This window comes from Pelophylax lessonae (genome assembly GCF_965119305.1).
Source record: "Pelophylax lessonae genome assembly, chromosome: 3".
Lineage (NCBI taxonomy): Eukaryota > Metazoa > Chordata > Amphibia > Anura > Ranidae > Pelophylax > Pelophylax lessonae.
The window spans coordinates 258,248,101-258,265,782 of NC_138770.1; the positions used below are offsets into that span (position 1 = coordinate 258,248,101).

At 41.3% G+C, this 17,682-nt stretch overlaps 1 protein-coding gene across 2 annotated transcripts in view; it reads right to left on the minus strand.

The window, feature by feature from the left end:
* BCHE (butyrylcholinesterase) overlaps window positions 1–17,682 on the minus strand; it is a 130,290-nt gene that overhangs the window by 3,098 nt on the left and 109,510 nt on the right. For both annotated transcript variants that reach the window (XM_082252041.1, XM_082252042.1), the window contains exon 3: window positions 14,603–14,769. In XM_082252041.1, the coding sequence (XP_082108167.1) occupies window positions 14,603–14,769 (167 nt within the window). The remainder of the gene's footprint in view (window positions 1–14,602; window positions 14,770–17,682) is intronic.

Consider the following 17,682-nt stretch of genomic DNA (forward strand, 5'->3'; position numbering starts at 1 on the left):
GCAAAGAGGAGAAATGTGTATTTTATTTGGCTGTCAAAAACATTATAGGTAACCTCAAAATAAAATGGAAAATTACTTTTCTCTTCGTACATCATGGGACACAGAGCCATAAATCATAACATATGGGTTAAATAGCCACCTAAAGGTGAAGGACACTGGCAACAATTCAGAAAGGATTTCCCCCCTATATAACCCCTCCCACACAGGAAGTACCTCAGTTTTTTCACTAGTGTCTAAAAGTGATGGTCAGGGTTCAGAGCTTCCCCACATATTATTAAAGAAGAAGAAAGAAGATTATGCTACATAACCCGAACACAGATCATTGAATCTAAGGGGTTAGCTATCAGATCCATCTAAAGAAGTCAGTAGACTAAAATGAAGGTACCTGAGCCTCGAGAAGCAGTTACAAGGTTTTGCCTGTAATGTTTTCTTTTTTAGGCGCTGGACCCTGGGTAATACCAAATCCCAAAGGTGCTCTGTGCAGGGTGCTCTACAGGTCCAAGGCCGTGGCCCCTCTAAAACAAGGGGACCCAATTCTGGAAGGTCAGCAAGACAAAGCTCACTATGATGGGTGAAGATTGGATTCCTGTTTCAAACAGAATCCTGCGGCAAAACTGGTAAGTCCAATTTAAAATATTTACACTTACAGCAAATGTACAGTAAATATTTTATGCACTGTTCCCTTTAAAAGATAACAGAGACCGATTGCCATGTGGATCTCTGCATGAGACTATGGATGTCCAGCTATGCAAATACATCTTGTTAAAAGCTTTGGCTTTTCCTCAGGGATTAAATGTGCCAATTGTGCCAATTGTGATAATATAAGCTTGTGCAGTTGTGGGATTGATGCGAAGATTGTTTAAGCATTATTTCTTTGCCTATTTGTTTGACACATTGTTTTCACCTTGGGCTAATCACCTGAAAGGTATTAGCTGTGACAAACCAATTTGGACACCACATAGCATGACGCGCATACACACAATACAGCATAAATAGGAGCAATTTAAAGGAACTGTTTCCAACACACTACCCTCTGTCAGAGGCTGAAGGAGACACAGAACAGCAGCAGCTGGGTTGTGTGAGTCACTGTGGGTGTATGCTACTGGCACAAACAGGTCCTGTATCTTTGGCATAATTAGTGCTGTGTGTGAGAAGCTGTATAAGCTTGGCACAAGCCTTGAGTACACTGAAGTTAGTACCTCAAGTTTGACATGCTATAAAGCAATGTCCATCTGAAAGAGGTCTTGGGGGGCACAGCTGAAAGGGGCACTGTGATGCCACCGTAAGGCCTTGAAGGTCCTAGGCGTGATTCCTCTGTGTCTACTCCCCCTGAAGAGCCAGAGGCGACTAGCCAATCTGAGCCATTATGGTTGTCAGGCAATGTGATAGACCACCCTCACTGGAGCCAACCCCTGGATCAGTTCAGGATTGGGCAGAGGATGTGGAAGAAGTAGCTGATGATGATCCTATGGAAGGTCAAGCTAAGGTTTCACTTTCTGGGGAGTCAGGGTCAGAGGAGTCTTTACCAGCCTCTCAAACCCAGAAATTGTTAGTTCAGTCTCTTACTGAAATGGTCCGGTCTGGATACAAAGTTCCTCCCTTAGAGACGGCTGAAGTCCCTTCTTCCTCTCTAGGCTCATTGTGTCCTCCTCATAGTCCTCGGACCTTTCCTATATATCCGCTCTTGGATCAAGTGATGTATAATGATTGGGATCATCCTGATAGGATTTTTGTTCCTTCTAAAAGGTTTTCTCTATTGTATCCTATGGAGGAAAAGTTTACTAAGAAATGGAATAAACCCACTGTGGATGCTGCCATTTCTTGGATAACAAGAGTTTAACCTGCCCTATGGATAATGCCCTGGTTTTTAAAGATCCAGCAGATAAAAATTTGGAATCTTTATTGAAAGCCTCCTTTACTGTTGCAGGGTCTGCAATGCAACCAGCAGTAGCAGCTATAGTAGTTTGTCAGTCTTTAAAAGACCATATGAAGAGAGTAGCCAAGACGGTTCCTTCTCAAGGAGAGTCTGTGGAAGATCTGTCAGATCTGCCTCACACTTTGTTTCGCAGTTGATGCTCGTACGGACTCCATACAAAAGGGAAGCCAGCCAGCCACTTTTTACATGGTCATTTCCACAGACCAGCTCTTTAACCAGAGGATTCTGCGCATATGTACTGTCATCAGATCAAACCGTGACATTTGGCCAAATGTCACGGTTTGATCTGATGACAGTACATATGCGCAGAATCCTCTGGTTAAAGAGCTGGTCTGTGGAAATGACCATGTAAAAAGTGGCTGGCTGGCTTCCCAAATGTCACGGTTTGATCTGATTACAGTACATATGCGCAGAATCCTCTGGTTAAAGAGCTGGTCTGTGGAAATGACCATGTAAAAAGTGTCTGGCTGGCTTCCCTTTTCAGGGAGAACGCCTTTTTGGTGACAATCTGGATAAGTATATCCAAAAGATCTTGGGGGGGGGGAGTACATTGCTACCTGTAAAAAGGAAGAGCAAGCGTCCCTCTTTTATGATCCCCAGCAATCATACTACCAATGCTTCTAATTCGAGACAGTAATGATGGCCTCAACCATCCAGGTCCGGAACCAAGTCTTCAGGGCAGGGAAAGAAAAATCCCTGTGCCCAGAGATGAGATCAGCCAAGTCTTCCTCTAAGTCTACTCTGTAAAGGGGTGCCTCCACTCACTTGGGTGGGGGGGAGGCTGCTTCGGTTCTCAAAGGTTTGAGTGGGAACGATCAGAGGAGGAAAAGTTATTGCATTCTCTTGATGTAATGCGTGCACTTAAGTTTTACTTGGAAACATCAGCTCAGATTCGTAAGACCGATCCATGTTTGTGCTGCCAGAAGGGCCCAGGAAAGGGTTGGCATATAAGTCTACAATTTCTCATTGGATTTTCCAAGTTATTATCCAGGCCATCAAGACCAGTTATAGGTGGAGGCAGTGACTACTTTTTGCATTATCGTTGATATCTACATTGAGCCAGGCAACGCAGTGACACCTTTGCCACCATTGTGCGATGTGCTGGGTGTTCAGTGTGACCCTGTGACTTTAAGGAGGGGTGGGCTCCCTCTAGTCACCTGCCCTCCATCTATCCCATTAAATGCAGGTGCTCTCATTGTAGAGACTCTTTAAATTGTAGAGTTAGGGACTGCAGATATCAGGGTGCCTTGCCGTGGCCTGCAGCTTACGCATGTATTTGCAAATGTGTGCAACCAAACCCCTGTTTTTAACGCATACTGTTAGACAGGTCAATTCGGTTGGTCGCTGGCTGGTTGGTAAGTTGTGACTGGAAATCTCTTCGTTCTATTTGATCTGCGTCCGCCCTTCCAGTGCTCCTTACCATTAAGACCAGTTATAGGTGGAGGCAGTGACTACTTTTTGCATTATCGTTGATATCTACATTGAGCCAGGCAACGCAGTGACACTTTTGCCGCCATTGTGCGATGTGCTGGGTGTTCAGTGTGACCCTGTGCCTTTAAGGAGGGGTGGGCTCCCTCTAGTCACCTGCCCTCCATCTATCCCATTAAATGCATGTGCTCTCATTGTAGAGACTCTTTAAATTGTAGAGTTAGGGACTGCAGATATCAGGGTGCCTTGCCGTGGCCTGCAGCTTACGCATGTATTTGCAAATGTGTGCAACCAAACCCCTGTTTTTAACGCATACTGTTAGACAGGTCAATTTGATTGGTCGCTGGCTGGTTGGTAAGTTGTGACTGGAAATCTCTTCATTTTTTTTGATCTGCGTCCGCCCTTCCAGTGCTCCTTACCATTAAGACCAGTTATAGGTGGAGGCAGTGACTACTTTTTGCATTATCGTTGATATCTACATTGAGCCAGGCAACGCAGTGACACCTTTGCCGCCATTGTGCGATGTGCTGGTAGTTCAGTGTGACCCTGTGCCTTTAAGGAGGGGTGGGCTCCCTCTAGTCACCTGTCCTCCATCTATCCCATTAAATGCATGTGCTCTCATTGTAGAGACTCTTTTAATTGTAGAGTTTGGGACTGCAGATATCAGGGTGCCTTGCCATGGCCTGCAGCTTACGCATGTATTTGCAAATGTGTGCAACCAAACCCCTGTTTTTAACGCATACTGTTAGACAGGTCAATTCGGTTTGTCGCTGGCTGGTTGGTAAGTTGTGACCGGAAATCTCTTCGTTTTTTTTTATCTGCGTCCGCCCTTCCAGTGCTCCTTACCATTAAGACCAGTTACAGGTGGAGGCAGTGACTACTTTTTGCATTATCGTTGATATCTACATTGAGCCAGGCAACGCAGTGACACCTTTGCCGCCATTGTGCGATGTGCTGGGTGTTCAGTGTGACCCTGTGCCTTTAAGGAGGGATGGGCTCCCTCTAGTCACCTGTCCTCCATCTATCCCATTAAATGCATGAACTCTCATTGTAGAGACTCTTTAAATTGTAGAGTTAGGGACTGCAGATATCAGGGTGCCTTGCCGTGGCCTGCAGCTTACGCATGTATTTGCAAATGTGTGCAACCAAACCCCTGTTTTTAATGCATACTGTTAGACAGGTCAATTTGGTTGGTTGCTGGCTGGTTGGTAAGTTGTGACTGGAAATCTCTTCGTTTTTTTGATCTGCGTCTGCCCTTCCAGTGCTCCTTACCATTAAGACCAGTTATAGGTGGAGGCAGTGACTACTTTTTGCACTATCGTTGATATCTACATTGAGCCAGGCAACGCAGTGACACCTTTGCCTCCATTGTGCAATGTGCTGGGTGTTCAGTGTGACCCTGTGCCTTTAAGGAGGGGTGGGCTCCCTCTAGTCACCTGTCCTCCATCTATCCCATTAAATGCATGTGCTCTCATTGTAGAGACTCTTTAAATTGTAGAGTTAGGGACTGCAGATATCAGGGTGCCTTGCCGTGGCCTGCAGCTTACGCATGTATTTGCAAATGTGTTCAACCAAACCCCTGTTTTTAACGCATACTGTTAGACAGGTCAATTCGGTTTGTCGCTGGTAAGTTGTGACTGGAAATCTCTTCATTTTTTTTTTATCTATTATCCAGGCGTATGATTTAGAAGGGAAGGTTCCACCTTTTCCTGTAAAGGCACTTTCTACCAGAGGAGTAGGTGCCTTTTGGGCAATTAGCCATCAAGCCTCTATGGCTCAGAATCTGCATTTGGCTGCATCTGCATTTGGCTGCAGTGTTCTGCAGGCAGCAGTGTAGTCCTTTTTGTGGTCTCATGGTGGTATTTTCGGTGTCCCCCTCCCCTCAGATGCGTTGCTTTGGGACATCATATATGTTATTATTTATGGCTCTTCGTCCTGAGATGTACGAAAAGAAAAATGGATTTTGAATACATACTTACTCGTAAAATCTATTTCTTGAAGTACATCATGGGACACAGAGGTTCTCCCCCCTTTTTGGGGTCTTTATTGCTTGCTACAAAACTGAGGCACTTCCTGTGTGGGAGGGGCTTTATAGGGGGCCATCCTTTATGATTGGTTGCCAGTGTCCTTCACCTGTAGGTGGCTATATAACCCATATGTTATGATTTATGGCTCTGTGTCCCATGATGTACTTCAAGAAATAGATTTTACAGGTAAGCATGTATTAAAAATCTAATTTTTTATAACTTCTAAAAAAAGTGTGCCTGTTCCAGGTTACTTTCCAGTAACAATAATGATAAAAAGGTTGTAAAGCAAGTCTATATGTTATAATAATTTTTAGGTAAACCAAAGTTTTGTGTTTTGGAATTGAAACCCCATCTAGATACTCACTAGAACTATTTTGGTGCTTGTACAACACCAATTAATATAGCAGCATCTAAGGTGAAATTCAAAATGTTGTCTCTTGTCAAAGAAGGAAAAAAGGGATGTGTGAAGCAAAGATTTCTTGTGTCCCTACTCTAGGAGAGAAAAAAAACTTTTAGCCTACAATGAAAATCCTTTTTAATAATAAACTTCACAGTTTCAGGACTTCTATGAGCTGCAAACTGTAAAAATGAAAACCCTTGGTATCATTTGCCAATTTTTTGCAAAGTTAAACCAAGAAAGGCCAGTCATTTAGTTAAAACTAGCAGTTACCTTGGTAACTACTCCAATAAAGGCAGCACATCATAGAAAGTGATCCATTGCAAACCTTATCCATTTGTCTGGAGCTGTGGAAATCCTGAGGTCAGAGGTAGTCTTTTTGCGTTCAGTAAAATATATGTAGAAACTGATGTTTTTTATGTTGAAAATAATGCATTTTCATAAATGGATGTCTTATGGATTCCTTATATGAACATTTAAAACCTCTCTATATCTTCCCAGTGTAAGGACTTGATAATTCATTTGTAAATACTTCCATTGATAAGACAGATTTGCCCTGGTGTTCAGTGCACAAAGATAACTCAAATAACAAACTAATATTAAGCAAAGCATTTGCTTTATACCACAGCACATTAAACAGGATACAGGTTACACATTTGGACTACATATAAACTGCAGCCTTAGCTCTTGTCAATAACTGATCAGAATTATCCTCTTTGCCTGTCAGAGTGTCAGAGCACAGTCCAATGTTAAACCTCTTTTGGTTCTGCTGTGCACTTTTTACTCAACTGGGAACAGAGATGATACAATAAACTATATCTAGAAAGACAACCCATATTTATTTAAAGAGAAACTGTGATTTGCTAAAGGTAAAGTATTTTGCTTGTAATCTTAAAGACATACAAAATACTACTAGTATTGGTTGTACTGAAGACAGCTGAGCCACTTGCTGTATCTTCCACATATCACAGATTATATTTAGAAATTCCACTCTTTTATCAAATCAATAAGAAGCACAATTGCAGTACATCTGCTGTATGAATGTTACACAACAGAGTGCGTGTGTGATAGGTGACATACATATTGGAATTTTGTAGGCTGACTTTAACAGCTGTCATTCTGAAATTCCTCTGAGCTTTCTGCACAAGTTACTGAAATCTGACATCTCTCTGTTTCTCTGTGGATTTCAGATGTGAGTAGAACTGAATCAGCAGAGTCTTACATCCATAAATAGAAAAGCTGGTAATATTTAGTTTAAAAGTACATTGTAAACTAATTTTGGTAAACTCATTTAGGGCAGAATTTAAATCTGAAAACACTCACATGATACTTCTACTCCACAAATGAAAACTAGTAGACTAGCTATGGTTGTCTGGACAGGGATGCACTATACTTCTAACTTACCCCCAGTCACATGCACAAGACCATGACCTATTCCTTTAATTGATCAACTGTAATAAATGTCCTCTTTCATGCCTTTATGCAACCTTGTCTCCCTAATGTGACCTGGAGTTCGGAGAATTCCACACAGACTTGCATTGGAAAATGTTCCATTTTCAGAGACAGTTAAAAACATACTGTTCAAAATGCAGTAAACCAAATCAATAATGAAAAAAAATACATTGATCTATTAGGTTTGATTATCCATAAGTTAAATTCAATGTTTGCTATGGGTTATTAAACTTTGAATACCACCATTGCTCTTCTTCTTATAGGAGCTGTCATAGACTTGCAATAGTGTTTGGCAAGCTTACCTGTCCCCTCATGTCTGTATTAGAGGTCAGACTGCACTTCTGGTTCCTTTTTATCACCTCTCCTTCCTGTTCCTGCCCCACCCAGGTCATCACAGGAAGTCTATATTAACCAGTGCACTGCAGGTCTGCTTTGCTGTTCAACAGTGTTTGTTTCCTGTTTGCCGTGTGCTTGATCTACTTTTCTGTGTACCGACTTTGGCTTGTCTCTGACTATTCCTGTTTGCCTGTTACCCTGACCTTTGGCCTGTCCCTTGGTTACCCTTGTCTGCCTGTTACCCCGACCTCGGCTTACCCATCACCATTCCGTGTGTCCTGAGTGGCTGTTTCCTTTCTCTCCCTACGGAGCGTGACCTGGGGGACCCAAGGGGCCGCGACCTGGGCCCAGCTGCAGCCAAGTCCATCCTCACCACTAGAGGCTCTGGTGAACACCTGCTGGGTCTTAGACTCTGCACCCTGGGGAATCTTGGGCTCACGTTTCCGGTCCATCCGCAGCAGTCTGCTATCGGGTTCACTACCTTGCTCTGCGCCCCTGCCTCCAACAGGGTGCAGTTGTCAACTGGCCACAGGTGACCTGACAGTTTGAACAGCCATGAACCCTGCTGACGTGACGCTCCCCCCAGATGATCCATTGCAGGGCTTATATAAAGAAAGGTGTCTGAAGATAAACCACATACACCCGCCTGGCGCTGACAGTCTAAAATGTATAAATACTAGTGGTCTTAAGATAAAATGTATCTTAAAATATAAATATAGGTGATAAAACGTATTCCAGTAAAAAGTTGTGTATAGCATCTAAGTGTACACTAGCAGCCACTGTAAACAGATAATCTATAAAAATGTAAAAAATGCAAATCACAGTGTTCAGATCACATAAATGCATAAATCACATTCAGCGGCGCTTACATCATACTATCCAATAGCATGATAGTGACCATAATATTGATAAACTGTCCACATATTATGAGTCATTTAATTAAATCCAAAATGAGAACGTCCAATATTTGAACGGGAAAACATTGAGATGCAGTCTCCTGGGCTAAAAGACACCCGTGTTCCTTAACAGAGGATTAGTAGCTTTCACCACACCTTCCGTGCTCCCCTTAGTAATGGACACTCACCACATCTCACATCATTCTGAGCCTGTATGCATCAGCTGCATGAGCCCTTGCCCCCGGACATCCAGCCACTTCCAGTGATTCTGCTAACCAGGACACCTTTAACAGCTTCCTCCAACTCAGGGTCAGGCACCGTATCACAGCCAGTAACTTCTCTCTTGCTTCAGACGTCTCATTATTTTCTGCACTTGATGGAGTCTGTTGAGTATTCGCTCATTGACCTTCTGTTGTTAAGATGATTCTAAATATAACAAATGCAATAAATGAAGCGATCTTCAGAAACTATTTGAAAGGCCATCCATAAAGTCAGCTTATTTTCCAGTACGTATACACCGGACCAATAGGACGTTTTCTGGTGACGTCATATGTGTGCGCGCCCTGGTTTCCGTTTTAAGGGGGTGAGAAGAGCTGTCGTTTCTAAATGACTCATAATATGTGGACAGTTTATCAATATTATGTATATGTGGTGTGGGGTGCGCTAAAAAACAAATAAATAATGAATATATAACATATATCTATGTGTGGACCAAATCAACAAAAGTAAATATATATAACATATATCAATCTGTGAAGCCAATTAATAATGCAAATCAATTGGTGCATAAACATAAAAGTTCATAAGTGTCCATAAATATTGTGCAGGTGAGTAGAATTGTATTCTATCCAAATAATAGGTGTATCCACCACCGAGTGAAATTTATCCTTACCAAACGGAAATAAATAAGGTGCAACTATATTTTCTTGTGCTGAAAAAATATCCAATCTCCTTGTGAACAAACACCACGTGTAAATCACCAAGAATTAGCCTCTTACCAGATGGTAATAGGTATGCACTTGTTCAGTGAAACCACCGCCTTGCTTCCTCTTTAAAATCCTGAAGTGGGATGTAGAACCGCTCTACCTTTCTTTCTCCACTAGATGGCAACGAGTACCAGCAAGAAACACAGCCTCATCCTTCTTTACAAGCTCACAAAACCACCGTGTATTGAAGGAAAAAGGACTAATAGTGTATTATCCTTGAGATTTATTCAAAAAACAGTTGATAATGCACTTACAATTAGATGTCTTGTATTCAGCATAAACATAGGCATACAAATTCCTGCAAAGGCTTGCGGCCGGCTGCAGCACGGACCGCAAGTTGTGTGTGACGTGTGTGCCTCCTAATCTGACCGGTTTCTTCCCATGGGACTTCTACTGAGACAGGAGCATTCCTATTACTGCTACCAAATTAACACTAAATCCTCTGCCCCCAATGAATGTTCTTTTATGGAGTTGGGCAGCAGTCAACCCTATATCAACATAAAACCCTTTGGCTACCTGATACCCCTCCTAGCCTAGCAATGTTACATGCTTTGAAAATATGTCTGATAACGTAGAAGCTCAGAACATTCCTCCTGGGCAACATGGCACTTTTCTTATGACATGACATCTCTTTACCAAGAAGGTATACTTTTGGCAGAATTGTTACCCTCTGGTGACATGGTACACTCATTTTGCTTTTGTAAAAACTGATGGGTACTACTGCATTCTTTTGACAAAATGAAACATGAAACCACTGAGACAACATGAATTAATTTTGGTGATAAAAACATAGAATATAATCTGGTGCTAACAACATGGCATATTTTGTATTTTGTCTGAATTCTCTGCACTGGTATGTCACATAGAGATGTATATGTTTTTCTGTGTGATGGTCTCTCAGTGGTAAAACAGGCTTAATTTTTGTATGTCTCTGGTGGAAGTCACCCATTACTTAACTATACAATAGGGAGGTCTATATGTGCTGCCTTACTTAATAAGCCTGTTTGGAGATGGGTGCTCTGCATTTATACACTGATGTGGGAATGAGGGTACGAAAAAGAATAAGATTTATACCAATTATCTGTATAAGACTTGTGATTCATTTTTGGTTTATAAGACAATTGCATTTTTCAATACATGTACCAAATTACAAAAAAAATTATCGTTATAAAGCGTACTCACACATCTTCACCAACCAAGGAAGCAAAAAAATCGCAAACCATGTCAATTGTACAAACATCAGGTTTGTTTCGGTAAAACAATGCACATAGCAATGTTAAATTCAAAAGTGTCCAATAAATTTGTTTACTGAAGTTAGACTGCCAAAACATTAGGACAAATGGCAGCAGAATATTTACTGCACGTTGAACATTGTTTTTCACCAGTGAATTTTACTATATATCTTAAAATCTCTCATGTATTTTTGCTGTTCCCCTGAGGTTTTCTTTCACATGCTTATCCATTGTTTTTTCTAGATCATAATATACAGTTATAGTAAATTGTTTGTTGCAATTATTTTTTTTAATGTATTTTTCCTTTCTCTTTTTTTGCATAAAAGAAAAAAAATCTCCAGGGTATCTTTTTCTGCAATATTACCAGTACCACATTATTATGTTTTGTTTTTGCTCTAAATTAATATAATTTTAGTAAAATACTTTGGTAATGATGTTTAGAAATAGCATAAACAGAGCAATGGCTATGTCTTTGGGCAGTTATCCCTACCTAACTCTCCATGGGAATTTAATATAATAAAAGAGCCCTTGATAATAACACCTGTGACAATAGAAACATAAACATCATTAAACATATGTCTCCATACATAATTGATCTGGTTAATTACTTCATAGAAATTCAGTCCAATGTAACACTTCAATCCCACTGAGGAATTTACATCCTGAAAGGCAGTGGAAGGACACAGTGTGATATATTATTGCCACCTGTTTACTTTCTTAGTGATAAGGTCACACAAATCAAATCATAAGTCATGCATCTTATTAACACTGACCTCATCAATCTATGTGAAATGACTATCCTAGACAGAAATGAGCCTGTCTCTAATAAAGCAAGATTAGTGTGTTCCGTTCCACTTCTGATTAAAATAAACTGCCCTTGTAAAGGGTTTAATACAAAAATTAAGTTTAAAAAAATAAGTATAGAAATAACATACATAATAGCTTAAGTCGTTATTTAAAATATACAAGCAAAAATAATTATATGTAAAATCATACACAAAGCCCTCTTTTATCCTCATATAAGAACAGTCCTCAATATTATCAAATAAGAAAATGTAGCTTGACAGAGCTAGGTCATCAAACTGGTGGATATATGGAAGTGATGAAACCACTTCTGTAGTAGGCGACATAAAATACACTATCATTTTAAAAGTATTGGGATGCCTGCCTTTACACGCACATTAACTTTATATTGAGTTGGCCCACCCTTCGCAGCTATAACAGCTTCAACTCTCCTTGGAAGGATATCCACAAGGTTTAGGAGTGTGTCTATGAGAATGTTTGACCATTCTTCCAGAAGCGCATTTGTGAGGTCAGGCACTGATATTGGATGGGAAGGCCTGGCTCGCAGTCTAATTTATCTCAAAGGTGTTCTATCGGGTTGAGGTCAGGACTCTGTGCAGGCCAGTCAAGTTCCTCCACCCCAAATTCGCTCATCCATGTCTTTATGGATCTTGCTTTGTGCACTGGTCCAAATCATTTGGTGGAGGGGGGATTGAGGTGTGGGGTTGTTTTTCATGGGTTTGGCTTGGCCTCTTATTTCCAGTGAAGGGCACTCTTATGCAGTGGCGTACCTAGAGTATTTGGCAGTCGGGGCGGATCCTATATCTGGCACCCCCCCCCCCCCCCCAAAAAAAACTGTAAAATGTAAAAACACCCACAAAAATTTGTAATGCTTTTCAAGAATATTTATTGTACAAATTTCACAATTCCCCTTGCAGCCTGCACCCCCCCCCTCTGTCTCTCTAATCACAGTGCCCCCTTTTACACTCTCTACCTCCCTGCACAGTCCTACCTTTGGTATAAACAGATGGCTAATACTATTAGCAATGTGTTTAAGTTTGAGTAAGAGATTAGAGACATGCTACAGGAGATGGTCAGAGACTGCGGACATAATACAGGAGATAGTCAGAGACTGCCGACATGATACAGGATATGGTCAGAGACTGAGGCATGATACAAGAGATGGTCAGAGACTGCAGACATGATAGAAGATAGAAGAGCACAGGGGAAGCAGAGAGCACTGGAGGAGCTGAAGGGCACGGGGGGGGGGGCTGGAAAAATTTAAGGGGGAATGGAGAGAATTAGGGGGGTCTGGAAAGCCTTGCAGGGGGGTTGGAGAGCACGGGGGCAGGGAGCACTGGGGGGCCAGAGGGACAGAGATCACGGGAGGGATAGCAGGGTGGTGGGGGTGGAGAGCACTGGGGGTTCCAATGATCACTGGGGAGCCAGAGAGCACTGAGCAGGGGACTGGAGAGTACTGGGGGGGTGGAGATCACTGACGGGGGAACCAGGGAACACAGGGGGGTGGAGAGCACTGGGGGAGTCAGAAAGCATGGGGGGAGCTGAAGAGCACTGGGGGGCTGGAGAGGGGGGCTGAAGAGCACTGGGGGGGCTGGAGAGTACTGGGGGGCTGGAGAGGAGGGGGGGCTGGACAGCACTGGGGGGGGTGAAGAGCACAGGGGGTCCAGCAAAATAAGTTGAATAGGAGAAGCAGTGGGGCAGCTGCATGTATTGGAATTGATCGTTCTATATTCATCCTGCAGCCGCTAAATGCCAGCAGAAAGGAGAGGAAACGAATCAGGCATTCAGCGGCTGCAGGAGGAATATGGAACGATCAATTCCTCTACATGCAGCTGCCCCACTGCTTCTCCTATTCAACTTATTTTGCTGGACCCCCTGTGGAATATGGAAAGATCAATTCCTCTATATGCCGCTGCTCCTATCCAAGCACACAGGGAGGCTGCTCGGGCAATCACCTTCTTGCCGCCCCCTGTGAGCAGCGTGAGTAAAGAAGTGCGGGTCCGCAGTGCCGACTGAAGGAGCAGCTATAGCACTTGCCTTCAGATGGAGAAGCGGCGCTGGCCTGACACCCCCCCCCCCCCACAGTGCGTGACATGACTGCATACCAGTGCACAAAGAAAGGTTCATAAAGACTTGGATGAGTGAGTTTGGGGTGGAGGAACTTTACTGGCTTGCACAAGAGTTGAATCTGTTATAGCTGCAAAGGGTGGGCCAACTCAATAATGATCCCTGTGAACTAAGACTGGGATGCTGTTAAAGGTAATTTGCGTGTAAAGGCAGGTGTCCCAATACTTTTAACAAACAAACAGGTATTGTCGCAAGCCAGATATACAGTTAGTCTCTGACAGTCTTTAGTAAATCGATGAGTGGGGAGATGAAAGGGGAAGGGGAAGTTCATTTGCGTGTAAAGGCAGGCATCCCAATACTTTTGGCAATATAGCGTACGTATGACTAGGGGTAAAGTCTGAAAAGAATTCTCTTTTCCACATGGTATAATCAATGCACTTCTTGCTGCAAGGCTTGCCTAACACTCATCTATGGACAAAAAAAAAAAACACCCCCATCCCTACCTCCATTCATCCATTTTAAAGCTCTTCAAAACCCTTTTTACTTTTCTGAGTCTGCCATCATGTGTCATTATCCAGTGTCTTGTTCATTGATAAAGACCTGGAACACAGCACTGCAGGCCAGGCTGGTCCATTTGCCTTATTCTTCAGCTGTGCCCTAAAAGTTACATCCAACTTTTTCAACATTGGATAAATGCTAGCCAGTTTCCTTTACCTTTTTTGGACTCAAGCAGTTAAATCTTGTCTGGAAATCTGAATTTTTAGGTTTCCCCCAGCTCTCTTTCATGAAGGCCATTACTGTTTAATTTGTCTTTAGGCACACTGAGAAACAGTGATAGAGCTCATGCTGATCTGCTCCCTTCTTTCACTACAGTAAGGCATTCCTTATAAAACAGAATATTTGCATTTTTAAACAAGACAAGCCTTTGAGAAATGTATATTCTTTCAAAATTAATTTCTTGTGACAATATTAATTTCCTTCAAGGTACGTTGGTTTTATAAACTCCCTCTTATTTAGAATATTAATTTTTTTGTTATTTACCTGTTATCTGCAGGATTTTGGGATAGAATTTGTTCCAGAATCTGCACTGCTTGGCACGCATTTTCCGATCTGTCTTTGAGTCTTCTGTGTCTAACATAAGGTAATGTTGTTCATCGAGTGTGAACGCTGGCCATCTGTTTTCCTGAGACTGTGCCCCATTTGGATTGCTAAACGAGAGATATTCAAACATAACGACTGTTATTACATACTCTGCTCATATTTTGCATTACACTGTTTATATCAGCAACCCTTTGGTTACTCATCCATATTCAAAACACACAAGCAATGTTTGTAATATCACTCAGAATTAAAAGCTCAGACTATTGCGCTGTTTTGTAGGCCTTATCAGTACAATGAGCAGACTCTGCTGTCTACTCTGCCTTATTTATCAAGCTCAGAAATGCAGATAGACAAAACTGCGCTGGTTCAGTTAGAAAATGAAATCTCACATTTATGGAAAGAAAATGTATACCAAATAAATTGTTTTGGTTTATAACAAGAAGAAGATGGAAAAGCAACATTGAAAGTCAATTGCATACTAAATCAGCTAAGATCCCTAAAGCTCAAAATAAAAGCTTCTGTTCCTGACATTTTTTTTAATATTTTTTTATTTTTATGTTCTATGCAAAACATCAAAAGGGACAAGGTCTAAAATAAAATGGCAAATGCAATGCTAGGATATCGCTTCATATGAAATCCATACGAAACCAGCAGGCTGGGACATAAGGTTTGAAAAGACCTATATCTCTCTTTTTTTAATATACTGTATACTGAACCTGCAGCATTTGCAAATTTTACTGTGTTTCTGTGGCTGAAGATTACCATTGTTCAATACACAGTGCTGTTATTTTAAAATCAGTATTCAGTCTGTAAACATTGTGTTAGCATTACTGTGTTCTCCAAGATGCTGCAGTGATATTTGTAATGGGACAGATCAAGTCTGTTTTTTGTTCCTTTTGAGTCCGTGATGGACTCCCAGTTCATCAATTTAGATAAGTGCTCAAATACCCTCCACCAAGCAATGTTTTGAGAAAATAGCTGTCATTAATACCAAGCCTTTAACAGTAATTAAAACACTCGTCCACCTTGAAGGCAATCCTGAAAACATGACCTGTCCGGAACAGCTAATCTATACATTGTATTGACCTGTTGCATTTTTTGGAATTTATTTTGTATTGTTTTGGTATGTGCTTAATTATATCCAGGTACCCCAGGTATATGGAAAACACAGGTCATGATGGATGTGCACAATATGTTCTACCTCAGTTACTCAATAACTCTGGACTGTGATCACTCTATGCAGTTTAAAACTATTATCTGTTTAAAAGGTTTTATTTAAATATAATGTTTATTGCATTGCCCTTCACTGTGGCTCCTATTACTATATGTTCTATTCTTCTCCCTGTTTGCCCACCCCTTGGTGTCTTTATTACATTGCTCTATTTCTTTTTTTAACCAGTTTACCCTTCTTCCCAAGGTTACCCTTAGTTTTCTTACTGTCCACCTATGTTCCCATTCTCGGAATTTGTCCCTTAGCATTCCTATACCAACTCTCCTATTTCACTATTACAACTTTTCTCTTTTCAGCCTCTTCTCCTTATATTTTTAAGGTACTTCGTGTCTTTCTCTTCTATGCCTACTCTACTTCCTCCAATATTTTTCAAAATTAACTTCTACTGCACCCACTGCTTCTTCTGCTGCCACAAGTCACACATCTATTAGTGCTCCTATTCTATCCATCTACTAGCATCTATCTTTGTCTAGCATTGTTCTCCTCGTTGACTGTATACATGTTCTAGATCCTCTGCCTTAACCTCTCGGGCGGTATGATTATTTCAGATTTTAGGTGCTTAAAGCTGTACCATTATTTTGCATGTAATTCTTAAGGATGAGCAGCCCAAACCAACTATTTACATATAATTTTCTTTTACTGTGCGTTCTTCTTTATAACATCCCGGGTATGATAAAGTTTGAAACATGAAATCATAAATTATAATATAATAACTAACTATAAATAATAACACATAATAATATAATAATAATAATAATAATAATAATACTTTTTTATTCAATAAATTATAGTAAATAACATAATCAAAAACACTGACATTTTTTTTGGCCAAACAAGGATGCAATATTAGTAGTCATATTGCTTCAGTAAACGTCCCGGGTATGGAACATTTTAAAACAGGGTACAGCACAAAGTCCAACGTCACAGTCAGGACAGTAGTACCGTGTTTCTTTTCTGCTTTTCCTTCCAGTGTCGTCACGTTTGGAACAGCAAACCACACACATCCTTGTGGGTGCAGGCTTCTTTTCTGTTGGCGGAATGTGGTCCATAAAGTGACGACCAGTCAGCCATTGGTGTTTGGTGCCTGAGAAATATCAGTTTGGCAACTTTACAAACAAAGTCCACATGAACCACAGGCCTTTCACTCTTTTTAGTAGAGACCACAAACATTGTTCAAGAAGATGCCTGAAGATTTTCTTGTAATATTTTTTTTTGTTGTTTCCGCATTGCTGGATAAAAAGTCATGGCCTGGTCAGCTCTGTCAACACCTCCCATGGTGTTATTGTAATCCATCACCAGTTGTGGTTTCATCACATTTTTTCCACCTTTTGTGTGTACCATGAGAGTAGAGGCGTTGTGAATGGTACTCATTAGGCACACATATTTTTTGTCGCGCCATCTCAGTGCCATCATTTTTCCTTTCTGCCAGGCAACTATTTCTCCTGCCTTTAGTTTTTTATTTGCAAAGGTTGACAGCATGTCACGCCGGTTAGCTCTATCGGTCCCATACGCATCCGTCTTGTTTTGAAGAAGCAACTCATAGAGTTCTGGGGATGTAAAAAAATTGTCTGTGGTGACACAGTACCCCTGATTCAGCAATGGCTCAATCAGCGTAAGAACCGAAGCAGTTGCCATTCCATAACTGCTGAACCTTTCATTGAATTTGGTTCCTTTCCCGGTGTAAAGGACAATATGCCATATACAGTATATCCATAGCTGGATTCACATACCATGAATGACTTTATGCCAAAGCGTCCTCTCTTGGACGCTATATACTGTATCCAGCTGA